This window comes from Dipodomys spectabilis, unplaced genomic scaffold (genome assembly GCF_019054845.1).
Source record: "Dipodomys spectabilis isolate Male_0828 unplaced genomic scaffold, ASM1905484v1 ptg000039l, whole genome shotgun sequence".
Taxonomy (NCBI): Eukaryota; Metazoa; Chordata; class Mammalia; order Rodentia; family Heteromyidae; genus Dipodomys; species Dipodomys spectabilis.
This window is the reverse complement of record NW_024870716.1, coordinates 1,012,924-1,040,386: the sequence shown is the minus strand read 5'-3', so window position 1 is coordinate 1,040,386 and position 27,463 is coordinate 1,012,924. Positions and strand designations below refer to the sequence as shown.

The 27,463-nt window shown below is 51.2% G+C and overlaps 2 protein-coding genes across 3 annotated transcripts; one reads left to right on the top strand and one right to left on the bottom strand.

Annotated features, from left to right (window-relative positions):
- Positions 1–91: 91 nt before the first annotated feature.
- On the top strand, positions 92–16,768 carry Kcnh3 (potassium voltage-gated channel subfamily H member 3). The gene is made up of 14 exons (XM_042677632.1): positions 92–320; positions 748–882; positions 2,148–2,281; positions 2,702–2,945; positions 3,575–3,732; positions 3,813–4,020; positions 8,806–9,087; positions 9,590–9,789; positions 10,221–10,470; positions 12,157–12,371; positions 13,909–14,237; positions 14,731–14,837; positions 15,680–15,756; positions 15,855–16,768. Exons 1-14 carry the CDS (start codon positions 191–193, stop codon positions 16,449–16,451), a joined length of 3,066 nt encoding a protein of 1,021 aa, XP_042533566.1. The 5' UTR covers positions 92–190; the 3' UTR covers positions 16,452–16,768.
- On the bottom strand, positions 16,754–27,463 carry Mcrs1 (microspherule protein 1). 2 transcript variants are annotated; one of them, XM_042677635.1, is made up of 15 exons: positions 27,368–27,463; positions 25,829–25,948; positions 25,178–25,316; positions 24,640–24,778; positions 23,899–24,060; positions 23,669–23,778; positions 22,682–22,790; positions 22,357–22,495; positions 18,708–18,783; positions 18,389–18,417; positions 18,177–18,269; positions 17,914–17,996; positions 17,671–17,758; positions 17,303–17,430; positions 16,754–17,194 (listed from the first exon to the last, which is right to left on the bottom strand). In XM_042677635.1, the coding sequence occupies exons 2-15, from the start codon at positions 25,836–25,838 to the stop codon at positions 17,108–17,110; spliced, it is 1,392 nt and encodes a 463-aa protein (XP_042533569.1). In that variant the 5' UTR covers positions 25,839–25,948; positions 27,368–27,463; the 3' UTR covers positions 16,754–17,107. The 2 variants fall into 2 exon arrangements, with proteins under 2 accessions (XP_042533569.1, XP_042533567.1); XM_042677633.1 differs by having other exon boundaries at positions 25,499–25,948; positions 27,368–27,454.

The window sequence follows — 27,463 nt, the reverse complement described above, 5'->3', positions numbered from 1 at the left end:
CTGGGGTGTAAAACCCACCCACCCTTTGGTTGCAGGCAAGGGAAGGTGCCTCATATATACCTCATCTGAAAGGTGCTCTCTTGCAGACAGTAACTTCGTACTGGGCAACGCCCAGGTGGCAGGCCTCTTCCCTGTGGTCTACTGCTCTGATGGCTTCTGTGACCTCACGGGCTTCTCCCGGGCTGAGGTCATGCAGCGGGGCTGTGCCTGTTCTTTCCTCTATGGGCCAGACACCAGTGAGCTGGTCCGCCAACAGATCCGAAAGGCTTTGGATGAACACAAGGAATTCAAGGCTGAACTGATCCTGTACCGGAAAAGTGGTGAGGAGCCACCTCATAGGCTTGATTCACCTTCACTGTGTTACCCAACTGGGCACACATCTCATTTACTGTCCCTCCTCCTTTCCTTCCCATCTTCCCATGCACCTATCCACCCTTCCATCCTCTTTTCCTACCCTACTTGCTCTTAAAGACCCTTCCTGTCTGTCATCCTCACCCTAGTTTCAGCCTCCAGTCAGTTCTAAACTTAAGTTTCCAACATCCAGCAGAGAAGCATGCCTAGGTCCCTATCTCAACAGAATACAGATCCCTTCTATCAAGCTCTGGCCCCTATGAATCCAGGCTGATGCTTCTCCCCATGAAGTCCTTCCCCTGCTGTGTCTTGCCCAGGATGTTAGTGGAGTGAGGACCTCTGTCACCTAAGGTGGAGCTGAGAAGGAGAATGTACTGAGTGTGTCTCTGTGCCTAGGGCTTCCGTTCTGGTGTCTTCTGGATGTGATACCCATAAAGAATGAGAAGGGGGAGGTGGCCCTCTTCCTGGTCTCTCATAAGGACATCACTGAAACCAAGAACCGAGGGGGCCCCGACAAGTGGAAGGAGACAGGTGGGTGCATGTGGGTGTTGGTCTAGTTGCTGTAACTGGGTGTTGGGCTACCTCAGGCCTGGGCAAGCCTGTGGCACTCAGTCTGGGCTTGTGAGTCTCTCTCCCCTGTGGTGCTCACTGAGTCCCATTCTGGCTGTCTGAGACACCCAGGCTTCTCTCGTCTCTGCATGCCCAGGGGTGGGAATCTTTTTTTCTACATAGATGAGTTCAGACAACATTGGAGTTTCTAAGCTAACTTAACAAACTGGTGCTGGTGGCTTACTTCTGTGATCCTAGCTATTTAGGAGGCTGAGATCTGAGGATCAAGTTTCAAAGTCAGCCCAGGCAGGAAAGGCCATGAGACTCTTATCTCCAATTAACAACTCCAGAAAAATTAGAAGTGAACCTGTGGATCAAGTGTTAGAGAGTTAGCCTTGAGCACAAAAGGTTGGGTACAGTACCTAAGCCCTGAGTTCAAGCCCCAGGACTGGCACGACAAAATAAAAAGTTGTTAAGTCTCTTCCTTTTTTTTTTTTTGGTTGGTCGTGGGGCTTGAACTCTGGGCCTGGGTGCTGTCCCTCAGCTCTTCAGCTCAAGGTGAGCGCTCTACCGCTTGAGCCACAGCGCCACTTCCTAACTTGTTAAAAACTGAAAACAAACTCCCCAATATCTGTGAAACACCCCTTCCCCACCATTTAGTGAGGCTAACACAGATGTATGTGGCTCCCTTTCTCCATGGGAGAAGCCCTAGCTAAAACCCTCTTTTAAATTGTTGTGGTCTTTCTCCTCTCTATCCTCCAAGGGTTGGGGTAGGCCTCTGGGCAGGTTACAGAGCTGTTGTCAGACACTGCTCCAAGGCCTCTTTGCTGCCTGAAGATTCTGGGGGTACTCTCCCTTTCTGTTCCTAGAAGGTCAATCTTCAGTCTCTCCCTTTGATTCCTGCACCTGGATCCTGGGCTCCTTTCTTGAGCTCCCATACTTCTATTGCTAGCCTTCTACTAGCTCTGCATCCTCCACATCCCTCCCCCAGATCTTTCTTCATAGATATCCTCACTTGCCTGGCCAAGTCTAAACTCTCCTCCTGGAAGCAGGCCATAGTGTCCATAAGCACCTCATAGGATTGCCCATTCCTTTGGTTGGCAAGTGACCCAGTAAGGAATGCCTAAAGCCCCAACTCTAAACAGACAAAATGGTCATGGAACCAGACTGACTGATTTTATGGAACAGCAATTGATGTTCTACACCTGAGATCTTACCCTTTCTCTTTATGGGCTTGTCTTTTGCAGGTGGTGGCCGGCGCCGATATGGTCGCGCAGGAGCCAAAGGTTTTAATGCCAATCGGCGGCGGAGCCGGGCTGTGCTCTACCACCTGTCTGGTCACTTGCAGAAGCAGCCCAAGGGCAAGCACAAGCTCAATAAGGTGGATTGAGCACCAGGGTGTGTGTTTGGGTTTGGGGATTGGTGAAGGAAGATGGGGAAGGGGAACCAAGTCCACTGCAGAGGGATTACCCAGAGGGCTCCTCAGGCCCAGGATTCAGGGTGAGACTAAGGGCGAAGGAATGTCAGGGAATGACATCTGATCCATCATGTCTTGGATTGGATGGGCCTTTGTTCAATCCTGGCACCACCTAAGGCCAGCTGTTTGACTTCAGCGAAGCCATTTGATTTGCCTGGTCCTCAGTTTTCAGATCTTTGAAATGGGGTATCTAATGAGTATATCAGGGACTGCTCTGGGAGTGCAGGAAGAGAATAAAGATGGATGTCCATCTTGCCCAGTGTCTAAACTCAACCTCTGCCAATACCCTTTCCTTCCTGCCTGGACTGGCCATGCTTCACTCAGGGAGTGTTTGGAGAGAAGCCAAACTTACCCGAGTACAAAGTTGCTGCCATCCGGAAGTCACCCTTCATCCTGCTGCACTGTGGGGCACTGAGAGCCACCTGGGACGGCTTCATCCTGCTTGCCACACTCTATGTGGCTGTCACCGTGCCCTACAGCGTCTGTGTGAGCACAGCTCGGGAGCCCAGCGCGGCGCGGGGCCCGCCCAGTGTCTGTGACCTTGCCGTGGAGGTCCTTTTCATCCTTGGTACGTGTGTTTTGTATCTTCTACCCCACCCCATGCCAGGCACTCGTGGGCTTTGATGGGGGACTATCTATATGATTTTCAGTACCCCACAGTGCCTCCTGTTTGTGACCCATGAGCTTTAAAATCAGACCTCAATTCCAAACATGTCTCTGCTTCCAATGTGTTATTAGACCTTGGTCTAGTCATAGCTTCTACAAGCCTCAGTTTCTCCTTCTGTAAAATAGGCATAACAGTATGTGCCTACTAGAGTTACTGTAACAACTTCAGGTCATGTGTGTAAAGAGCCTGCAATGGGGTTAAGAATTAAGCAAAAGCTGGGCACTGGTGGCTCAAATCTGTAATCCTGTCTAGTTAGGAGGCTGAGATCTGAGGATCTCAGTTTGTAGCCATCCACGAGCCTCCTATGTCCAATTAACAACCCCAGAAAAACTAGAATTGGAGCTATGGCTCTACTTCCAAAAAAAATGGTAGAGCTGTGGCTTTAGTGGTAGAGTGCCAATCTAAGAGACAATTCTGAGGCCCTAAGTTCAAGCCCACCCACCCCCAACACACACACAGTGAGCAGGTTCCTTGTGATAAAGCTCTACTTACTATCTCTGCTTACTAACATCCACTTGGATTCCCCACAGATATTGTGCTGAATTTCCGCACCACATTTGTATCTAAGTCAGGCCAGGTGATATTTGCCCCAAAGTCCATTTGTCTCCACTATGTCACTACCTGGTTCTTGCTGGATGTCATCGCCGCTCTGCCCTTTGACCTGCTACATGCCTTCAAAGTCAACGTGGTCAGTATGGCTGGGCTAGGTGGGTGGGCTTTGGGTTGATACAGAGCTGGCCTGACATGACCTCTCTCCCCCTATCTCAGTACTTTGGGGCCCACCTGCTGAAGACCGTGCGCCTACTGCGCCTGCTGCGCCTGCTGCCACGGCTGGACCGGTACTCTCAGTACAGTGCTGTAGTACTGACCCTGCTCATGGCTGTGTTTGCCCTTCTTGCCCACTGGGTGGCCTGCGTCTGGTTCTACATAGGCCAACGGGAGATTGAGAGCAGCGAATCGGAACTTCCAGAAATTGGTACTGAGGCAGGGGGGTGGGAGCTTTCATGCCAGAGGAGTGATGCCAGTGTCTGTCAAGGAGTGTGCAAGTGTGTGTGATGGCCACCATTACATGGCGACTGCTATGGCGATAGCTTGGCAGGCTTCGTGGGGAGCCCCCGTTACCCATCATGTCCTCTTGGTGATCCAACCTTTCTCACATTCCTTAAGCTCTGGCCCAGCTGTGAAGGGCACCCCAGGAGCTGCAGCATTCACAGCTTCCTCTGATGCCACTTTCTCTCAAGTTTGTCCCCTACTACCTTGGCTTCCCAGGCCCTGGTCCTACTTTAGTCTCCTGGGACCTACATCTGTCTCCCTGGAGCACCAACAGCCACTTCCTCCTTGAGCCTAAAAGGCAGCCTTTTCTGCATCCCCAGCATCTTCTCTCTCCTTCATTTCACCTCCTGCTGCGGCTCCTCCCTCTGCTCACCACCCACTCAGCCTTAACTCCTGCTAAGAGGGCTTCCACCCCCACCTCTCTCGCTAGAATGTCTCCGGAAGGTTGTGATGACCTTCTGGGGCCAAACTTTGGTTCTTGGTGAAGTTGCTATAGCACCCAAACCTGCCAGCCACATATTCCTCTTGCCAAGTGAGGTGTAGCCCGGGGCTGAGCTCATCTGAGTTCCATGGACTCCTGAAGGCTTTCTTTCTCACCTGTCTTTTTCCCTGGCCATCCCACCAAGATATACGATAGAAATCTCTCTCTCTTTTTACCTCCTTTCCCTTATCAGAACCATGTTGTTCCAGCTATTTCCAAGCCCTTCTACACTATGTCAGCTTCATAGTAACTGACAGTTTTTACCTGCTCAGGTGGCCTCTGTGGGGGTCTGCTCCTTGGTGGGAGTCAATCTTGGAAACCCATTCTTATCAGTTCCCCCAGGATGCCAAGGCACCTGTGAATCCTTTCCTCTTGCCACATGCTCAGAGACTTGCAGATGCCCAGAGGGCCCACTTGGCTATTCCTCTGAGGGCTCTAGTTGCTGAGCATGCAGAAACCCAGACACTCTGGCAATGTCAGTTCTTTGGCACCTATCCTTCCCAGAGGTACTCTGTAGTAGATCTAGGCTGCTGTGGGGTCAGCATATTTCCTGACCTCTCACTGTCTCCTCCCAACTTACCTGGCACACCAAATTTCCAGGTTAGCCCTCACCCCCTACAATAGGCACAGACACTCTGGCTCTTGAGATTACAAGGTTCCTTTGTTCCCACTATTGCATGGGATTTACTGATCTGATAGCAAGAATAGGACACTGTGTCAAACTCTTATAATCCCAGCTACTTGGTAAGCTGAGGCAGGAAAGTTCAAGGCCAGCCTGGGCAACTTAGGGACACCTTGTCTCAAAGAGGCCAGAGATAGGGGCTGGGAAGGTGGCTCAGTGGTAGAGTGCTTGCCTTGCATGCATGAGGCCCTGGGTTCGATTCCTCAGCAACACATAAGCAGAAAAAAAGCCGGAAGTGGCTCAAGTGGTAGAATGCTAGCCTTGAGCTGAAGAGCTGAGGGACAGCGCCCAGGCCCTTGCTTGGCCCTGGATTCAATCAACAATCCGAGGAGGAGGAAGAGGAGGAGGAGGAGGAGGAGGAGGAGGAGGAGGAATCGACCCAACCATAATAAGCATGTTGATCATGGAGGAGGAAGAGGAGGAGGAGGAGGAATCGGCTCAACCATGATAAGCATGGTTGTCATGGAGGAGGAGGAGGAGGAGGATGGACCCAACCATGATAAGCATGTGATCATGGAGGAGGAGGAGGAGGAGGATTGAAACAACCATGATAAGCATGTGATCATGGAGGAGGAGGAGGAGGAGGAGGAGGAGGAGGAGGAGGAGGAGGAGGAGGAGGATCGACCCAACCATGATAAGCATGGTGATCATGGAGGAGGAGGAGGAGGATGGACCCAACCATGATAAGCATGTGATCATGGAGGAGGAGGAGGAGGAGGAGGAGGAGGATCGAAACAACCATGATAAGCATGTGATCATGGAGGAGGAGGAGGAGGAGGAGGAGGAGGAGGATCGAAACAACCATGATAAGCATGGTGATCATGGAGGAGGAGGAGGAGGAGGATCGAAACAACCATGATAAGCATGTGATCATGGAGGAGGAGGAGGAGGAGGAGGATCGAAACAACCATGATAAGCATGTGACCATGGAGGAGGAGGAGGAGGAGGATCGACCCAACCATGATAAGCATAGTGGTCATGGAGGAGGAGGAGGAGGAGGAGGAGGAGGATCGACCGAACCATGATAAGCATGGTGATCATGGAGGAGGAGGAGGAGGAGAAGGAGGAGGAGGGACCCAACCATGATAAGCATGGTGATGGAGGAGGAGGAGGAGGAGGATCGACCCAACCATGATAAGCATGGTGATGGAGGAGGAGGAGGAGGATGGACCCAACCATGATAAGCATGGTGATCATGGAGGAGGAGGAGGAGGAGGAGGATGGACCCAACCATGATAAGCATGGTGATCATGGAGGAGGAGGAGGAGGAGGAGGAGGATCGACCCAACCATGATAAGCATGGTGATCATGGAGGAGGAGGAGGAGGAGGAGGAGGATCGACCCAACCATGATAAGCATGGTGATCATGGAGGAGGAGGAGGAGGAGGAGGAGGAGGAGGAATCGACCCAACCATGATAAGCATGGTGATCATGGTGATGACTGGCTGATGACTTTTTTTTGTTGTTGTTAGTCCTGAGGGGCTTGAATTCAGGGCCTGGATGCTTTCCCTGAGCTTTTTTGCTCAATGTTAGTGCTCTACCATTTGGAACCACAGTACCATTTCTGGTTTTCTGGTGATTAATTGGAGATAAGAGTCTCACAGATTTTCCAGCCCAGGCTGGTTCTGAAAGACCATGATCCTCAGATCTCATCCTCCTGAGTAGCTAGGATTATAGGCATGAGCCACCCCGTGCCCCTTAGCTGATGATTCTTGATAATTCTTCCTCTGTTGGCCCCTGAGTTCCACTGTTGACTCCTGTGTTCCAATGTTGACTCCTGTTTAGAGCTAGTACCCATCCACATTTAGAGTTTTCAGGTTCTTCATATCATCATCTTCCCCTTCCTCCTCTAGGGAAACTGCTCCCCCAACTGGGTTGATACCAAAGCCTAGTGTCCCTTGAGTCCAGCCTTGAGGAGACCCTTGTGGGGGAGGTGAGGCTGGGAGTGGGTGCTGCTAGCCAGTTTTGTCTGCTAGGAGAAACTTCTGTGTGCTTCCTTGGTCCCAGATTCCACTGCCCGTAGTTCCTTACCCATTCACTGTGCACTTAGCCCATTGGAGAGGGGCTGAGTGCTCAAATGCGCTAAATACTAAAAGAGACAGCTCTGTCAAAACCATCAGCTTCAACAGCAGCCCTGGCTAGCCTGACTCTTTCTTGTGCAGAGGCTCCATTCTGGCATTAGCTCCAGGGCTCTTATGTCCCATGGCCAAGATTGAAAGAAGAGAAACCCCTGCCATCCTCATCTCTGTCTTGTTTTCTACCATTCCATGCCGACCTCATGTAGTTTATGAAAGTCTCCTCTAAATTTGGCTCAGTGCCTGTGCCCTTCCCTGATTAGGCATGACCCTCTCTTGATTTCTCTGTACCAAAACCCTTCCTTTTCCTTGAGATCAAGCAACTTTGTCTCCTTTTGAAGAAGCCCTTTAGCCCTGACCAGAGCATTTAGGTTCGAGCCCCCTTCTGTGGTGCCTCTGGAGCATCGCTCTTGACCTACAGTGGTCATGTGCCCCTCTGCACTGGAGCCTCCAGGAAGCGCCTGGCCTAGTGGGGTGGATGAGTCCAGGGGTGTGGGGAACACATGACACAAGCAGAAGGTGTTGGGGGGAGTGTGGCACACAGTTCTCCTTCAGCCTGCTGTACTTGCCTTCAGCCAATCTCCCTCTTCCAATGGCCTCCACCCAGCACTCTAGACCTTCCACAGGGGGCTTTTGGCAGTCATGGGCTTGTGAAAGACTTCTGGTACCCAGCTTTACCTTCTGCCAAGACATGGGGTTGAAGGGTATGAGACAAAATCAGCCTCTGCCCACCCTCCAGCCCATTCAGGCTAGCATGTGTATGTATGTGCACACATGCCCAAGTGCACAGGAAGGGACCAGCCTACAGCCTGTTTGCACATGCACCCCACCCTCCCACATGTCCATGCTCAAGTTCCCCATCTCATTGTCTCTCTCAAATGTGCATAGGCCTTTTCCGAGTGAGTAACCATGGTTGTGTCTGGCATCTGTAGAATGCTCACATGTGGGTCCTTGTTTTCTTGATTGTGTGGGATACTCCTCTGCCATATCTGTGTGTGCTCCCATCCTTCTAGAGATTGGATGGTTTGTGTGGATGTGGGGAGGGTTGAGGCTGAACAGGGCGGGGAGAGGAGGCTTGCAGGAGCAGGTGGCTTAGTGTAGAAGAGGTGGCTTCAGCCATCCAGACCTGAGGGCCAGTCTGTGGCTGAATGCAGGAAGTATCACTTCCTCTCCAGTCTCTTTGCCCCTCTAGCTAACCCATCCTTCTGGCTCATTACCAGAGATCGGTGTCTGAAATTGGGAAAGAGGCTGAGTCTCCTTGTTCCACCTGCAGCGCGAGGAAGACTGAGCTGGGGAGGTGGCTTCTCTGTGCTTGTCCTGCTGAGGGCTGATGAGACTTACAGGAGTGTGGTGGGCTGGCAGAGGGGGGTTGGAGGGCACAAGGATGTCTCCCACCCTCAGGATATCTGCACCTTTAAAGCAACCCTATATATTGCCCTGACTGAAGCCTGCCCCTTCCTCCCTCCCTAGGCTGGCTGCAGGAGTTGGCCCGACGACTGGAGACCCCCTACTACCTGGTAGGCCGGAGCCCTATTGGAGGGAACAGCTCTGGGCAGAGTGATAACTGCAGTAGCAGCAGCACGGAGGCCAATGGGACAAGTCTGGAGCTCCTGGGTGGCCCGTCACTGCGTAGTGCCTACATCACCTCCCTCTACTTCGCACTCAGCAGCCTCACCAGTGTGGGCTTTGGCAACGTGTCTGCCAACACAGACACTGAGAAGATCTTCTCCATTTGCACCATGCTCATTGGTGGTGAGGCGGAGTGGGGCGGGTCTTCTAGGACATTTTCCAGCCTGTAGACCCAGGGTCTTCTCCCTTCTCACCTTCCTGGAAGCAAATGATTTGCCCTGGGCTGGGAGAGATACCATGCTACACAAGGTTTGAGTGCCCTGCCTAGGAGTGTCAGGGTAGGGAGGAAGCAGAGGACAGGTGTGCCCAGCATGGCAAAAGGATGTGCCAAGCCAGATTCTTTTTTGTGTGTATGCCAGTCCTGTGGCTTGAACTCCGGTCCTGAGCACTGTCTCTGTGCTTCTTTGTTCAAAGACAGTGCTCTACCACTTGAGCCACAGCTCTTCTTATGGCTCTTTGGGAAGTTAATTGGCGATAAGAATCTCATAGGCCAGGCTGGCCTCAAACCTTGATCCTTAGACCTCAGCCTCCTGAGTAGTTAGGGTTTACAGGTGGAGCCACTGGTGCCTGGCACCAAGCCAAATTCTAAAAGGCCTGTAGATGACCTTCTTGCCATCCTTCCCAGCCCTGATGCACGCAGTAGTATTTGGGAACGTGACGGCCATCATCCAGCGCATGTACGCCCGCCGCTTTCTGTACCACAGCCGTACCCGTGACCTGCGAGACTACATCCGCATCCATCGCATCCCTAAGCCCCTCAAGCAGCGCATGCTGGAGTACTTCCAGGCCACGTGGGCCGTGAACAATGGCATCGACACCACTGAGGTGTGCTGGGGCCTCCTGGCCCTTCCACTTTTTTTCTCTTGAAGGGTTCATACTTAACCTGAAGGATCAGAGTGGGGTGAGTGAAGAAAGCAGAGCTTTGGTTCCCTTGAAGGGACAGCATCATGGGACAGGGCAACCAAGAAGGCTTGGAGGCCATTCTCAGCCCCTACTAGGTCTGTGAGCTCTGTCTGTGCTCCCTGATGTGTGAGCCTGAGGCCTGGAAGAGCAAAAGGGCAGTTCAAGGGGACTAAAGGGACTATCAGGGACACTGAAGCAGCACCCCCTGGTGGCTGCAACCTGTGCCACTTGACACTGTACAGGAGGCTTTGGGGCTGTCCTTGCTCCTGAGGCTGGCTAGGGTATAGACAAGGCTGGCTGGAGGGGGTTTGCTCTTCTGCCATCCACAACAATCCCTGCCTGCTTACCTGCAGCTGCTGCAGAGCCTTCCAGATGAGCTTCGTGCAGATATCGCCATGCACCTGCACAAGGAGGTCTTGCAGCTACCGCTGTTTGAGGCCGCAAGCCGAGGCTGCCTACGGGCACTGTCCCTAGCTCTGCGGCCTGCCTTCTGCACACCTGGCGAGTACCTCATCCACCAAGGCGATGCTCTCCAGGCCCTCTACTTTGTCTGCTCCGGCTCCATGGAAGTGCTCAAGGGTGGCACCGTGCTTGCCATCCTAGGTTTGTGTGGGTCATAGAGGGTATGAGGGCTCATGGATGGATAGGGGGCATGCTCCTGATCTGCAGAATGTTGAGGACAGTCTTTTAAGAGGACTCAATATATGAGGGGATAAGAGCAAGTAACACTTCCAATAAACATGAAGATTGCTGGGTGCTGTTGGCTCATGCCTGAAATCCTAGCTACTTAGGAGGCTGAGATATGAGGATCACAGTTCGAAGCAAGCCTGGGAAGGAAAGTTTGTGAGACTCCTATCTCCAAAACAAAAACTACAAAGAAGAAAGAAGGAGGAGGGGGAAGAGGAGAAGGAGGAGGAGGAGGAGGGAGGCGGCGGCAGCTGGAAGTGAAGCTGTGGCTCAAGTGGTACAGTGCTAGCCTTGAGCAAAAGAAGCTCAGGGACAGCACTTGAGTTCAAGCCCTAGGACTGGCAAAAAACAGATAAAGAAAAAAAAACAGGGCTGGGAAAGTGGCTCAGTGGTAGAGCACTTGCCTTGCATGCATGAGGCCCTGGGTTCGATTCCCCAGCACCACATAAACAAAAAGCAAAAAAAAAAAAAAAAGCCGGAAGTGGCGCTGTAGCTCAAGTGGTAGAGCGCTTGCCTTGAGCTGAAGAGCTGAGGGACAGCGCCCAAGCCCAGAGTTCAAGCCCCATGACCAGACCCCCCCCCCAAAAAAAAAAAAAAAACCAAGCATAATAGTAATTCTAGCTTCTCTGGAAATGGAGGAAACACAGTTAGGAAGATCCCATGCCTAAATACAAGCTATTGTCTAAAAACTAAAGCAAAAAGGGCTTGGGGGTCTAGGCTTAAGTGGTAGAATGTCTGTCTAGCAAGCACAAGGCCCTAAGTTCAATCTCCAGTACCACCAAAAAAGAAAAGAAAAGAAAAGAAAGAAAGCAAACCCCCATGGATTTAGGCAGGTGCAGCTATTATTGTGAAGAGGAGGCAGTGAGGACTGGGAATGGTGAAGGCACTCAGCAGCCTGATACTTTCATTGGGCTACACACGGCACTAAACACTGGTCCCTGGACAATCTATACATGAATCACTTAAAACTTCAAAAACAAAATTAGATTTTTGGGGGGTGCAGGTCGGGGCCTTGAACACCCGGCCTTGGCACTGTTCTTGATCTCCTTTTGCTCAAGGCTAGTGCTCTACCACTTAAGCCACAGCTTCACGTCAGGCTTTTTCTGTGATTAATTGGAGATGAGTCTCACGGCCTTTCCTGCCCAGGCTAGCTTTGAACCATGATCTTCAGATTTCAGTCTCCTTAGTAGCTAGGAGTACAGGCATGAGGCACCAGTGCCCAGCCAAAATCAGATTTTGAGATCTCCTGTATATACTACAAAGAAAAATGTTGAGATGGTGCCTGAGAGATTGACTGACTTAACTAACACACTATTTTTGAACCACTAGAACTGATGAGTGTTCAGGCTAAGAGCTAAGATGTAGAAGTTTTGGTTCCAGATGCAGTTGGGGAAGTTGATCATGGATATATTCGAGAACCTGGAGCCCAAAGCTCTTCACTCAAATCCAGTGAGGCAGGGAACAGGAGTAGTTAGGCCATAAGCTAAGCTTCTCTGTGTCTTCCTGCCCCTTGAAAGCTTCACATTGGGAGATGGGTGACCCACCTCCCCTTTCCCAGCAGTTAAGGGTCAGGGCTTGCTGACCTCTACTTTCTCTCCCCAGGAAAGGGCGATCTGATTGGTTGTGAGCTGCCCCAGCGAGAGCAGGTGGTAAAGGCCAATGCTGATGTCAAAGGTCTGACATACTGCGTGCTACAGTGTCTGCAGCTGGCTGGGCTGCATGAGAGCCTTGCACTGTATCCTGAGTTTGCCCCACGCTTCAGCCGTGGCCTCCGAGGGGAGCTCAGCTACAACTTGGGTGCTGGAGGCTCTGCGGAGGTGAGGGTGCTGGGTATGTGCGTAGGGAGGCTGGGGTGATGGAGCTGATGAGGATAGGGCTGGGAAAGGCATGGCATGCTATGAAAGCCTTATTTTTTTGTTTAACTCTATTATTATTTTTTTGGGTACCAGTCGAGGAGCTTGAACTCAAGACCTGAGTGCTCCTCCTGAGCATTTTTTTGCTCAAGAGTGGTGCTCTACTACTTAAGCCAACACTCTACTTTTGGCTTCTTTGGTGATTAATTGGAGCTAAGACCTCCCTGACTTTCCTGTCTGGGTTGGCTTTGAACAAGCATGAGCCACTAACGCCCAGCCACACTGCCTTTTAAAAGCTGTCCTAGCTGTACTTAGCCATCCCTCTTAGCCACCCCATGTGAGACACCCTGGCTCAGTTCAGAGCAAAGTTTTAGGTGAAGGGAGCTGAATGGTTCTAGTTCTGCTGAACTTTGGGGTTTATGTCAATACTTCCAAACCAGTGTGTGTGTGTGTGTGTGTGTGTGTGTGTGTGTGTGTGTGTGTGTGTGTGTGTGTGTGTTGGTTTGAGCACTGTCTCTTGGCTTTATCACTCAAGAATGCTATTCTAACACTTTGGTAACAGCTCTACCTTAGGCTTTTGGGTGGTATTTTTGTTGTTGCTGTTGTATCAGTCCTGGGGCTTGAATTCAGGGTCTGGGAGCTGTTCCTAAGCATTTTTGCTAAAAACAAAACTACCACTTGAGCCACACCTCCACTTCTGGCTTTTTGATGGTTAATTGGAGATAAGAGTCTCATGAACTTTCCTACCTGGGCTGGGTTTGAACCTCTTAACCTCCTGAGTAGTATTACAGGTGTGAGCCACCAGCACCTGGTCACAAATAGTTTTTCAATATTGCATACTCTTGGATAGTTCTGCTAGCCTGAAGACCAAGAGGGGTAGTATGTCCAGTTTGGTGGAATATTGAGGGGCAGCTAATGCCTTCTGAGCTTGGTAGCCTCATGTGGCAACCGACATGTGGGTCAGCTCCTCTTGACTAGGCCTCTTTCTCTAGCAGGTGGGGAATCTCCGGCCCACAAGCTGTATGAGGCCTGCAAAGTCATTTCTCCTCAGCTCTCTGTGGCCCGTCTATTTGTATTGATAATTTTTTTTTTTTTTTTGTCGGTGTGGGGCTTGAACTCTGGGCCTGGGCGCTGTTCCTCAGCTCTTCAGCTCAAGGCAAGTGCTGTACCACTTGAGCTGCAGCGCCACTTCTGGTTTTCTAGTGGTTTATTGGAGATAGGAGTCTCACGGTCTTTCCTGCCTGGGCTGGCTTTGAACCGAGATCCTCAGATCTCAGCCACCTGAGTAGCTAGGCTTACAGGCGTGAGCCACCAGCACCCAGCTGTATTGATAATTTTGTGTGACCTTTAATGATGTTACAAATATCCAAATGGCCCCCGGTTGCAGTAATTGGTTATTGTGTTTAATAAAGATGGCTCGTTTGTTCTAGGGGACACTATGGCTTGACTGAGATACAGCAGGGGCCATCCACATCAATTCCCTGTCCCCCACTATCTACAGGTGGATACCAGCTCCTTGAGTGGGGATAACACACTCATGTCTACACTGGAGGAGAAGGAGACAGATGGGGAGCAGGGCCCCACAGCCTCCCCTGCCCCAGCAGATGAGCCTTCCAGCCCCCTCTTGTCCCCTGGTTGCACTTCTTCATCCTCAGCTGCTAAGCTGCTGTCTCCACGTCGAACTGCACCCCGACCTCGTTTAGGTGGCAGAGGGAGGCCAAGCAGGGCAGGGGCTTTGAAAGCTGAGGCTGGGCCTTCTCACCCACGGAAACTAGAAGGGCTGCAGCTGCCCCACATGCCATGGAATGTACCCCCGGATCTGAGCCCCAGGTGAGCAGGCCCTGGACCCCCATGGCAGGAAGGTGGTGATAATATACCAGCTGGTATATCCCTACCCTGAGCCTGAGCCCTGCCTCCCATTTTCACACTTTTTTTTAGAGACAGTCTGGCTATGTAGCCTAGGCTGGCCTTGAACTCTAAACCTCCTGCCTCAGTCTCCTGAGTACTGGGATCACTGGTGTACACAACTGGACCCAGTTCTATCCTCCCAGCCTGCATGGTCCAAGTCTGATTCCTCCAGGAATTTTTCCAAACTGTTCCATTTCCTGTTGGTATAAAGTTTACCCTGCTCTGAACTCTTGAGTTTTGTACTTAAACTTGCTTCTTGAGCTAAAATACAAACATGGAAACTAGACATTAGCTTTCTCTTGTGACCTTCAGGTGCTTGAAGCTACTGGTGCCTTTATGTGTGGATACCAAAGCATCTTGTCCCCTATAGTACAATGGTTGCCTGTCAACTGATTTGTTGTTCTGTTTTCCACAGGGTTGTAGATGGCATTGAGGATGGCTGTGGCTCTGACCAACCCAAGTTCTCTTTCCGAGTGGGTCAATCTGGCCCAGAATGTAGCAGCAGCCCCTCCCCTGGACCAGGTACTGAGCTTAGGACAGAATATGTTGGTGGGGTGGCCCTTTGCCCTGTGGGCCTTTGAGCATATTAGAGAAGTGGCAGAGGGCAAATTGGCCTTGGAAGCCTCTTGCCCTCGCTTATATCTGTGTCATTTGCATGGGGCTTTGGTAGTGAAGTCTAGCTTGGGACCAGGTATTAGCCTTCTGGCTATTGAACTTCACATCTCTAGCCCAGCTGTTTTTGTGTTGAGTAAGAAATTGTAAATTTTGGGCAAGGTGGTGCAAGCATTAATCCTAGTTTCTTGGGATGTGGTGTGACCAGCCCAGACAGAAAAGCTCACAAGACTCCTAATGTGCTGCGAACAGTGTATTGTCCATGCTCAATCCTCAGCAACATAAGGAGGCACAAGTAGCCTCCAGGCTCACCAGGGCATAAATCGAAACTCTACCTCAAAAATAATGGAAAGGGAGGCTAGAGGCAGCAAAGCCAAGGTTGAGCTCAAAAAAAAAAAAAAAAAAAAAAAGGTATAAAACTATTAGGACAATGTCTGGCTCACAGAGGGACAAAGGGCAGCGGAACTAGGGTTGAAAGTAGACAAAGCTCCCAGTAATGTCCATCTCCCTGCAGGAGAGAACAAGGGACAGGCACAAAGAACAATTTCCTGAGGGAGGAGAGTGCTGAGTGTTGGGACTCAGGGCTTCTGGGAGGGGGTTTCTTGCCCTTGGCACTTTGAACAGCAGAAGGGGGTTGCTGCTAGAGTCTGGTCCTGCCTGATCAAAGTGATCTATTCTTATGTGATCAGGACCTGGATCCAACACTGCCTGCCTTGTGCAAGGCCTGGTTGATAAGCCCACGCTCTCCACAGAAAGTGGCCTGCTTACGGTTCCACTTGGACCCACTGAGGCGAGGAGCACAGACACACTGGACAAGCTGCAGAAGGCGGTGGGTGAGGGCGGGGTGAGGGCAGGGAGGGGAAGGGCAGGGGCTTCTGTGCTGTGGAATGGCTGACACACTGGCCTCACCTCCTCCTCACTCTGAAGGTGATGGAACTATCTGAGCAAGTGCTGCAGATGCGGGAAGGGCTGCAGTCACTCAGACAGGCTGTGCAGCTCGCCTTGGTGCCCCAGGGGGAAGTCCCATGTCCTCGAGCATCAGGAGAGGGGCCATGCCCAGCCAGCATTTCTGGGCTCCTGCAGCCTCTGCGTGTGGACACTGGAGCATCCTCCTACTGCCTGCAGCCATCAGCTGGCTCTGTTTTAAGTGGGACCTGGCCCCATGCTCACTCAGGTCCCCCTCCTCTCATGGCACCCTGGCCCTGGGGTCCTCCAGCATCCCAGAGCTCCCCTTGGCCTCGATCCACGACTTTATGGACCTCCACCTCAGAATCAGAGCCCCCTGGCTCTGGAGAACTGTGCTCTGAACCCAGCACCCCGGCCTCACCCCCTCCTGAGGAAGGGACCAGGACTGGGCCCCCAGAGCCAGTGAGCCAGGCTGAGGCTGCCAGCACTGGAGAGCCCCCACCAGGGACTGGGAGCCAGGCCTTGCCCTGGGACCCCCACAGTCTAGAGATGGTGCTTATTGGCTGCCACGGCTCTGGCACAGTCCAGTGGACCCAGGAAGAAGGCACAGGGGTCTGATTGCCAGCCCAAGTTCAGTACTGCAGACACTAGTACCTGTCTAACCTCAGGACTCTAAGCTGATCAATGGCTCGAGACAGTTGCTGGAGAAGAGGGCTTGGCGCTGGACCTCAAGGGTATGCTAGGGCCTTGAGGAGTCCACAGGTCCGACTTCTGGGCCCCTCCTCTGCCTGCTTCACTGACCACCTCATCCTGCTTTGCAGGCTGCAGGCAGAGAACAAGGAGGAGCTCTGCTGTCCCTTGCATGTGCCCGTCTCTACCTGTCCTTACATTTTTTTTTATATTAAAAAAATAAAAGAAAGTACTTTGGAACTCGGGTACATCTTTATTTACAAAAAATGAAAACAATAAAGGACAAGTGTGAAGCCAATCCGCTGGAGATAGGAGTGAGGATGGCAAATCGGGGAGAGGGGATGGTCTGTGGAGAGGCAGGGAGGGGCTCTGGCTCTAGGGAGGCATAAGGGTTCCAGCCTCTCCTGGCTTCCCATGGCCAGCCCACCCTGCCTCAAAGGTTCAAGTCAATGGGCCAGCAGCTGGACTTCCCACTATCCACTCTGGGCAGAAGAATTTTCCAGAAGCCTGAGTTCTCAGCTCAAGGGACTGGAATGATAAGGAAAACTGAGGCCAGAGAGAGCCCCAGTTCCTGCTACCATTCCTCACTGTGGTGTGATCTTGGCAGCCTCAGCCCGGATAAGGGCAATGAGGTCCTGGTTGATGAGGAAGACGAAGCGCAGGCTAGCGATCTGAGTAGAAGAAAGAGGTGGCTCAGGACAAAGGTAGGACCAGGACCACAGACCAGTTTGCCACCCTCCAGGTAAGAAACCCTGGCCTCCACCTCCCTCCCAACTCACCTCCACTACAGAGTTGTTACTGAGGCGCCACTTGGAGCCACACAGCACAGGCCGGCCGTCAATATAGATGGGCCGTCGGCCCTCATTGGCAATGAAAAAGTCTCCATTATTCTTCAGCTTGATGACACCTGTGGGGCAGAGAGGAAAAGGGAAGAGGGAAGGTCAGAAGACAGCCAGAAGCCTATAGGTCCATCTGCTTCCTTGGGACAGGGGCAGCAAGAAGGAACCTAGGAGTTAAGAGATCTGACCACCTCAACTGGTCCATGTGGGTTCCCCTCAGACTCAAAGTCCCAGGGCAGGAAAAGGCAGTCAGAGGCTAGATAAATACCTCAACATGGCTTCTCACTTGACAGTAGGGTGAGGGGTACCTTGCTTGCGGGAGATCTTCCAGGCTGGACCTTCCAGGGACAAGTCCACATCAATCTGGTTATCCTTGGTAGCTCTGCCCAAGGTGATCTGGAGAAATTGGGCAAGTGAGGGCTTGGCCCTGAGCAATAGGGTGTGGAGGTCCATGCTGGCCAGTAAGAGAGGATGAGGAACCAAGGACTAGACAAAGGGCAGTGACAGGAGGGACTCATAGTCCAGGAAGGGCCAGGGAGGGACTGCCTCACCTCTCGTGAGCGCATCAGGTACCGCACCATGCGGCCTCGCAGCACTGCCAGTGTCTGGTTGTCAAAGTCCGGAGAACTCATGCCTGGGGGAACAGCAGGGTTAGGAGGAGCCCATTTGAGGGCATGGGTGAAAGGTGGAGAACAGGCAAGGTCTATGAGTGACAGGAGTTGGAGCCTGGGAAATGGCCAGCTAGGCAACAAAAGGGATATGGCAAGGTGAAGGATACTGAAGGGTGCACCTGTCAGGGCCCTGGCCTCCTCACCTGTAATGCTGTCTACTAGCACCTGCCACTTATGCAGCTCCTGCTCCAGCTGTCGGATCTCTCTCTTCTGGCGTCGGTCAGCCACTGTCAACTCTGAGGTGAGGTGAAGCAGAGGGGTGAGGAAGACACTTTGAGGCTACCAGCATCTGGTACTGGTTCTGGTCCTCTCCACTCAAGGAGCTTCTACCCTCACCCCATCAGTGTGTACTCACCATGTTCCAGGACCTCATCTCGCATGTCCCTGAGGTAGGAAAAGGATAAATCAGGCCCAGTGCCAGCTCACCTGCTTCTCAGCTTCTCTAAACCCCCTTCAACCAAGCAGCCTAGAAGGCTGTTGGGCCGTGGCTGAACCATCTTCTCCAGGGTTGGGGTGGGGAAAAGGAGAAGGCAGCAAGCCTAAGTGATTCCCATGGAGTGGGTGTGGCAGTGACCGTGGGCCCAGCAGCTATAATGTGAGCCAGCTGGGCAGCCAGGGTGCCCTACCAACTGAATATGGCACTCTCCATCCCACCTACAGCCATAGCTACTCACTTGAGTTTACTGTCGTCAATCAGGTCCTCTGCGTCAGAGAAGTTCAGCACTTGGTCCCCCTTGGGCAGTGGCTGCACTGAACAAACAACAGAGAGGTGAGTGTCAAGGGTCCTACTCCAGTGCTAGCTGCTGAGCAGAAATAGCCAGAAATGGAAAGGAGTGTGGTCCTGATTCGGCACAAAGTATCCTGCACTTACTTGGAGGCTGAGATGGTTCTGTCCATGAAAGGAAATTAAAACTGGCTTTTGCCAAGGGCTCCTGAGCATGTGAAAGGCTCTGCATTACAGCTTTGCACTGACAGCATGGGAGACATTACACCTTAGTTCCATTTTACAGATAAGGAAACAGATTCAGGAGGGTGGTTTAAACCAACTGACTCTAGTTTGAGCACAGCTAGCATTCAGATTCTGTGCTTCAGCTTTTCCTGCTATGCTGAAGGCTGAGAAGTCTATGCCACTGGGAAATATGTGCCAGTGGGAGCTGCCCCACCTCAAACCAGCACTGTTCAATGTGCAGGTCATGACCTGCTCAATGGTCATGATTTATTTAAAGAATGATTTTTTTTTTTTTTTTTGCTGGTCTGGGGCCTGAACTCTGGGCCTGGGCACTGTTCCTCAGCTCTTCAGCTCAAGGCTAGTCCTCTACCACTTGAGCCACAGAACAACTTATGGCTTTTTTTGCTTATGTGATTCTGAGGAATCGAACCTAGGGCTTCATGCATGCAAGGCAAGCACTCTACCATTGAGCCACTTTCCGAGATTCTTTTTTTTTTTTTTTTGTCAGTCGTGGGGCTTGAACTCTGGGCTTGGGAGCTATCCCTCAGCTCTTCAGCTCAAGGCAAGCGCTCTACCGCTTGAGCCACAGCGCCATGTCTGGCTTTCTAGTGGCTTATTGGAGATAAGAGTCTCATGGACTTTCCTTCCTGGGCTGACTTTGAACTGTGATCCTCAGATCTCAGCCTCCTGAGTAGCTTGGATTACAGGCATGAGCCACCGACACCAGGCTTAACAATGAGATTCTTAAGAATGTAATTAAATAGGACAATGAATATTAGAGACCACTGAATATGTTCAGAATATTGTTTCATGGAAAGTTTTTTCTTTCTTTTTTTTTTTGAGTCGGGTCGTGGGCCTGAACTCTGGGCCTGGGTGCTGTCCCTCAGCTCTTCTACCACTTGAGCCACAGCACCACTTCCAGCTTTTTTTCCCCCTGCTTATGTGGTGCTGAGGAATCGAATCCAAGGCCTCATTCATGCAAGGCAAACGCTCTACCACTGAGCCACCTACCCAGCCCAGTTTTTCTTTTTAAAAGAAATTTCCTAGTGAGCATACATAGGGTGCCCAGAATCTGAGAATAAAAAAACTTTTGGCCTGCTGCACTGAGACTGCAGTGCTGCTCTGTAGCAAGTGACAGCTAAGGGAAGGAGCTACACAGGAGCCATATATGCTCCTTTTACTATGCCCCTTAGGTAAGACTGTGTGGGAGAGGAGTGGGGTGCTCATCCCCACTAAGCTCCTCTCCTTCAGGAAATCTTGAGCCTAATGTGCAACTGACTTTCCAGCTTGCAGACCAGGGACTTCCAGCTCTAAGCAGTAAAGGATACACTAAATCTCCACATATAGAGATTCATGGAAGAAAAAAAAAATATAACCTTTAAGATAAAGCTTTCAGTTAACAAAATAACTTCCAAAATAGTGATAAAGGGGCCAGCTTTAGCAATAAAAATAAATTCATCCAGTGAACATTCGCTCGGAGATGATAGATGAGGCTGGGAAAGAAGCAGCATTCAAGAAGCTGCAAGAATGGGTGGCACTGGACCACAAAAACCAAAGGTCCCTAGGGGTGAGGCAGATTTCTACAATCTTTCCTGGAAGCAGGGTGAAGGGCACAGAACAGTACGAGTTTTCAGAATTTTCAGAATGGTATGAAAAACTATGTGGAACAGAGCAGGCAGTAGCACCGAGGCAGAAAGAGCAGAACTGCACTGTGGACATCAGAATCTCACTGCAGGATTTCTGAAGTTCAGCCTGCTTTCAAGTATTGGCTGGTGAAAGTAGAGGGGCAGCCCCTGGGGAAGGTGAAGTCTCAGTGACAGCCTGAGGACTGCTGGACAGTACAGACTTTGTGGTGGGAAGAGAGGAAAAAGAACAGGGACAGCAATTGGCAGGAAAGCTTAGAAAAAGTAGTTATCTTTAGGTTGGTTAAAAAGGGGAAAGATGAATAGACATGGAGACTTGTATATTTTGCTCCTGTCTGAATGTTATCCATAAAGAATATACTAGGCTGGGTACCAGTAGCTCATGCCTATAATCCTAACTACTCAAGAGGCAGAGATCTGGAGGATCACAGTTGGAGGCTACCTAGATGAAAAATTCAGGAGATCCCATCTCAACCAAGAGCTGTCATCCAAGCTACATAGACAGTTGAGATCGGGGAGAATCATAAATTCAGGCCAGCTCAGACAAAGAAGTCCATGCACCTGTCACCCCAGCTATGGTGAGAAGTATAAATAGGAATTATAGTCCAGTCCTATTCCTAAGGCAGGAATAATAATGAGAGCAAAAAGGGCTAAAGGTAGCTCAAGCAGTAGAGCACTTGCCTCACAAGGGCAAAGCCCTGAGTCCAATGACAGTTTTGCCTATATACCATATACATGCATATAGACATATACTATTTTTAATTTTATGTTATATTTTTTTGTCAGTCATGGGGCTTGAACTCTGGGTGCTGTCTCTGAGCTCTTCAGCTCAAGGCTAGTACTCTACCACTTGAGCCACAGTGCCACTTCCCATTTTCTAGTTGTTTATTGGAGATAAGAGTCTCACGGAGCCGGACACCAGTGGCTCACACCTGTAATCCTAGCTACCCAGGAGGCTGATATCTGAGGATGGCGGTTCAAAGCCAGCCTGGGCAGGTGCTGTGGCTCAAGGGGTATGGCGCTTGCCTTGAGCTGAAGAGTGCAGGGACAGCACCCCAAGCCCAGAGTTCAAGCCCCACTACTGACCAAAAAAAAAAAAAAGAGTCTCATGGGCTTTTCTTACCTGGGCTGCCTTTGAACCACAATCCTCAGATCTCAGACTCCTGAGTAGCTAGGCTTATAGGCATGAGCCACTGGTACCCAGCTATACTATACTATTTTTATGTTAAGAAAAACAAAATTAAAAAAAGATATGGGCTGGAGACTGGTGGCTTATGCCTGTAATCTTAACTACTCAGGAGACCAAGATCTAAGAATCACGGTTCAAAGCCAGCCTGGGCAGGAAAGACCATGAGACTTGTCTCCAATTAACCAGCAAAAAGCTGGAAGTGGAGCTGTGGCTCAAGTGGTAGAATGCTAGCCTTGAGCAAACCAAGGAGCTCAAGGACAGTGCCCAGGCCCAGAGTTCAAGTGCTAGGACTGCAGGGGGAGGGGGGGATGCGGAGAGAGACATGGTAGACAACTCTAGACTTTTGGCCCAAGCTATTAAGCAGTTTAGACTACCTATACCATGATGCCAAAGACCATTCTGGCTGTTCCTTCCCCTTCTGGATGAAAGCAGTTTCTGCTGCAAAGTGAACACAACTAAAGACTATTGTAGACACTTGAAGGAAGCTATGCCCAGGACAATTCATGCCTGCCTGCTCATTGTGCCAGTTCCTGCAGTTTTACCTGTCTGGTCCTCCAGCAGGTAATACTGCTTCATGAGCTGCCAGTGGGCCTGTAGTGCCTTGGCGGTACGGGCCAGGTAGAAGGCATCAGGGTGTCTGTGCAACAAGTCCTGGAAAGTCTCCAAGGTGGGCTGGCTGGTCTGGAGGTGAGAAACATTCTGTATGTGTCTGTGCTTTCTCACTCCCACCTCTGCCTTCCCACCTCTGCCTCAGGCCCCCACGAGAGCTGGAAAAAACAACAGTTACTAGGATCCTCCCGAGGCCTGTTACAAAAGGCCCTGTCCCACAGTTACACATGCAAGGAGTGCCCTATCCCTCAGCCTTACCGATCCCACTTTACTCAGCAGCTGCTCCTCAGCTTTGCTAAATAGTGCCTTGCTCTGGATGGCTGCAATGGCCTCTGGGTGCAGCTGCCTCATGGCCTGGCAGGCTAGTCTGGGAACAAGAAGAAACAGCAGGATTAAAGAGAGCTGTCAAGCAACCTGGTGTTTCTACTTTCTCAAAACCTGTAGGCTTTTAAGATCCAGAATCTAAATGTTGGGTCTTCAATAGGAGAGCCCAAGTCTTAGTGCAACACCATGGGACAAATGAATAAATAGGCAATTCCAGAGCTCTAATGCTCTCTAAATCCCAGTCCTAGGGTACATCTGAGGCTAGATGCAGCTCCCTCCCTGTCTGCTTACTTGGCTAAAGCTGACACCCACTAGTAACTGCCTACACCACCTGTGTGCTGAGCTGAGGCCAGCCCAATTCCCAGTGTATCGGGGCTACAGCTAAGTGGTGTAGGAGTCTGTGGGGGAGTAGAAGATGGATGCTTAGCATCCAACCAAATTTTCAAGACATTAAACTAAGTGACTTGAGAAGAAGGGAGAATGTGGAATATGTGTGCATGAGCTTATTTGAAACTGGCTGTTAAAGTTAGAAGGGGACTTGGTATTCTTCTGTTCCAACTCCTTCAACCTATGAGGAAGAAACTGTGGGAGGCCAGTGTGGAAAGGTTGGATGGTGACCTGCCTAAAGTCACAAGGTGGTAGAACTGGAACTCCTAGCACTTATGTGGGCATTCTCTCTCACACACTTCTGTGCTTTCAGATTCTCCTGCATCTGGCATCAAGCCGGGACTAGTGGAGCTGGCGGCAGGAAGGCGCTTCCCTGTGAAGTCTGCCTAGTCCTCAAATCATCCCAAAGCCAGACCTCCTAATGCTGACTCCCAAGCCCCTCCCTTGGCCCTGGTACAGTTTGGCCCTCTTGTACCAGTAGCCAAATTCTTGTAACCCCAGTACTTACTCATGGAAGGAGCCAGCCCCACTCACTTGGAGATAACAGGATCGTAGAGCAGAGCGTACCAGCGCTCCTGGACTTCCCGAAGGGTGAAGCGGCAGCTGAACTTCACACCCAGGTGGACAGATGTCAGGTCATTAGTCTGCAAGGCCCCAGAGAGGGTGGTTCCAATCTCAACATTGATACAAGCCCTTCCCATGCCACCCCCCAGGGCTCTGCTGGGCTAAACTAGAGGAACATAATCCTTCGGTGGACGCATTACCTGCAAGACAGCATTGATGAGCAAGAGGTCATCTGCAGGCTTCCAGCGGCCCAGATCCTTGGTCACCTGAAGTGGCTGTTTGCTTTTCTTCACACGCTTGGTGAGTCCAGGGGCTGGGGCAGGGCTGGGTGGCACAGGAGTGTTGCTAGGGGCCTTGGATACCTGGGCAGAGGACAGGATTGCAACAGACTCAAAGCTGTCATCCAGGTGGATGGGACTACACAGGCCTAGAGCTTCATGTATTACGTGGCAGCTGCAGACTCAGCCAACAGGAAGCAAGGCAGAGAGCTCAGCTTTCCAAAATCCATCCCCCACCATATACACTGACATAATCCTTGACCATATGGGGTCTTCTCTTTGCTGGTGGTACCCTCAACCCCAGAATGGAGAGTGGGTGGGGATGATACCAGGAAAACACTCTTGCTGATGCAGTGTCTGGGGCCAGAGCAATGCCACCTGGGGGTTATTTTTACACCCTGCAAAGCTGAGAACAAGCTGTCTGCTCCCAGAATAGATGCATGCTCCCTGCCTCCCACACGGAATGTGATACAGGATGCACTGGCAGGGTAGTGGGTGCAGCAAGAAAAGGGAGTGGGGAGAGAGAGGAGGGAGGGATCTGGGATGGGGGCTGGGGCAGACCAGTCCTCACAGCCTCCTCTGCAGGGCTCTTGGCAGCTGGCAAAGGATTTGGGAAAACAAAATCTAGTGCTCTCCCTTTCTCCCAGCCACCCAGTTCCTCACCTTCTTCTTCTCACTGGAGGAGGGCTCACTCCCAGAACAGCGCCCTGGTTCTACCCCGCTGGTTCCTTTTGCCCGGGTAGAGGACTTTGCAAGGCTGCTCTCCACTAGTTCATCATCAAACTTCTTCCTCTTGATGAACCTGTGGAGGGTCCCATGTAGTAGTCAGTCATCTGTACCCCACCCCACCCTGGAACCCACTCATATGCTTCCAGAACACAGCAGGATCCTACAGTAACTAACATCCCACTGCTTTCACCTCTACCAGAGCCTAGCTCAGTGGTCATGGAACTGTCACATGCTGGCCCTCTGAAATGACAGCTGACTGTACACACGGACTTCATGTCAAAGAATGAATATCTCCCTCCCTTGCCCTCAGTGCCATGGGAAGATACTGATAGGGACAGGAAAAGCCCAAGGCTCTGCTTAGACCCCATAGGGACTCAGGTCAGGGACTCAACCATTCTCTCGCCTGAGCCCTAATTCAATGACTAATGGCATAGGTCTTCTTTGTCTCCTGGTCCCTCTGAACTCTGGTTACCTGGAGGAGCTTCTCCGTTTAGGAATGGTGCCCAAAGCCTGGGAAGATGCTCGCTTCTGCCCTGCCAGTGACTCTTCATCCTCTGAGCGGCTGGCAGTGCCTGATGCCATCAGGGATGAATCTAACAGCCCCTGAGAATCTAGAAAAAGAGAAATGGTGAACTAAGGCCTCCCAAGAGTCCAGAGCCTCCAGCCTCTACACATTGGATCCCTCCTCAAGCCCTTCTCCTGCCAGCCTTCTTGACCCCTCCTCTGCCTTCTTGACATTCGAGGTTTTAAGGTGGGAGTTTCTTGGCCATCCACATCCCATCTGGGCTCAGACCTGGCCCAGACCTTCCACGCTGGGCAGCTGTCCTGGTGCCACGTGTCATGTTGTGCAGCACATGGTGCTCAGGTCATACTGATGATGCCGACACACTGGGCTCTGGGTATAACTGTTCCCTCTGCCATCAAAATGCAGCATGCCAAAGAGCAGCAGCTCAACAGCAAGTCAGTCAATTGTGGCTCTGCCGAGAGGTACGTGGGTGGTGCTGGCCCAGGGGGAGGTGGCAATACCCAGCCAGGACCGAAAAACACACGTGCCAGGCACAGGGTGGAATCAGCAGATGCTTGATGCCCGGGCATTTGGGGAGCTGGCCTGGCCTCATACTACCTTTGTCCATCCTCTTACAGTCCCAAAGCCACGGGTTCCAAACCACAGGGCTAGGAGGAAGGGTCCCACAGGCTCATCCAAGGATTCTGACCAGGTGAGCTTGGAAGATGAGAGAAGATTCTGCAAAGGAAAAAAATGAGGCTTCCTGAGGCTCAGGTTTTTTTGACTGGCAGCTTCATCTCAGACTAGACTAAGTAAGACACAGGGAGTGAAATAAGGCATAATGATGTACTCTGAAAATTAGCCTTAGAAACGTGTAGCCCTTCAAGGGTTAGAGTGGTTGCTTAGCACGTGTGAAACCCTGGTTGCATTCCCCTGTATTACCAAAGTCAACAACAACAACAAAAACCCACAACACAAATGGTAGCTTTGCGAAAGTCACTCTTTTAAGAATATGGTAAAACTGTATAAACTCCAGAAAAATGTACAAACATATACTATTTCAGGGGGTTCACACACTTCTCTAATTCTACTCAGAAGTAGATGCTTTAGGCTAAGCATTCTGGAAGGAATCAAGGGTTTCTTGGCTCACTTAAAAAAAAAATCACTTCTTGCTGGGTGCAGGTGGCTCATGTCTGTAATCCTAGCTACTTAGGAGGCTGAAATCTGAGGATCGCGGTTCAAAGCCAGCCCGGGCAGGAAAGTCCGAAACTTATCTCCAACAAACCACTCAGAAAACCGGAAGTGGCTCGCTGTGGCTCAAGCGGTAGAGCGATCGCCTTGAGCTGAAGAGCTGAGGGCCAGGGCCCAAGCCCAGAGTTCAAGCCCCACGACCGACCAAAAAAAAAAATCATTTCTCTTAAAAAAAAAAACCCCATTTCTCTCAGGTCAAGGCAGGGAAAAGAAAACCTTTATTTCTTCCTCCTACTTAAGTTTTTGCTGAAGTGTGTGGTATTTTGTGGAAAGTTAAAGTGGTTTGAGAACTGTGTGATTCATCACTGGGCTTCTCTCCAACTCAAAAAACTCAGGTATTGAACTTGTGCCCTTTTCTAACCAGTCTCTTAGCGAATCGTTCTAGGTGTCCTGCAGGTCGCGACCGGAAGTTACGAAGGGGAAATGTTGGGACGCCAAGAGTATAGGGTAAAAGGACCGGATCCCGTCCGCAAATTGAAGAAAGTAGGCTCCCTCCTTTCCCGCCCTCAGCCCTTCCTTCCGCTAGAGCACCGCCAAGGTGCGTGATCAGACCACGCTAGTTTGAAGTGCTTAGGGTCAGGGTGGTGACGAAGTCAGCTAAGTAACTCGACGTACAAAATTAAAGGAAGCTCAACACTCTCGTGGGCTGGCCTAAACCAGACAGGCGTGGTCAACTTCTAAGCTCAGGTTCATCCCATCACCTGCATGCCTCTTGTGCGCATGCGTGCCACTACGAGCCAGAGTCCAGGCCAACCCGACCCACGCATGCGCAGGTTTTCGGGGCGCTACCGGGGCGGGGCCCCAAGCCTTATAGGGGTGAGGGGTTGTCCCTCGAGGCACTCTGGGAAACACCATTCCACCCCCTACTCTACTCAGAACCCTCAGAGCCGAATTTCCAGGTCTCACCATTCCTAGGTTTCCAGCTCCAAATGTATCTCCGCCGCGACAGCAGGAGCCGCAGGACCAAAGCCGGCTTCCGTGAGGTACGTCTACTTCCGGGTT

Excerpts from the sequence above, each read along its gene's own strand:
- Kcnh3 (XM_042677632.1), top strand. The coding sequence starts at position 191 with ATGCAGCGGGGCTGTGCCTGTTCTTTCCTCTATGGGCCAGACACCAGT. Across the intron at positions 321-747 it reads GATCCTGTACCGGAAAAGTG|GGCTTCCGTTCTGGTGTCTT; the intron begins GTGAGGAGCCAC and ends CTCTGTGCCTAG. Across the intron at positions 15,757-15,854 it reads TGGACAAGCTGCAGAAGGCG|GTGATGGAACTATCTGAGCA; the intron begins GTGGGTGAGGGC and ends CTCACTCTGAAG.
- Mcrs1 (XM_042677633.1), bottom strand. The coding sequence starts at position 25,547 with ATGACACGTGGCACCAGGACAGCTGCCCAGCGTGGAAGGTCTGGGCCA. Across the intron at positions 24,779-25,177 it reads AAACGGAGAAGCTCCTCCAG|GTTCATCAAGAGGAAGAAGT; the intron begins GTAACCAGAGTT and ends GACCCTCCACAG. Across the intron at positions 17,759-17,913 it reads ACCTGATGCGCTCACGAGAG|ATCACCTTGGGCAGAGCTAC; the intron begins GTGAGGCAGTCC and ends CAATTTCTCCAG.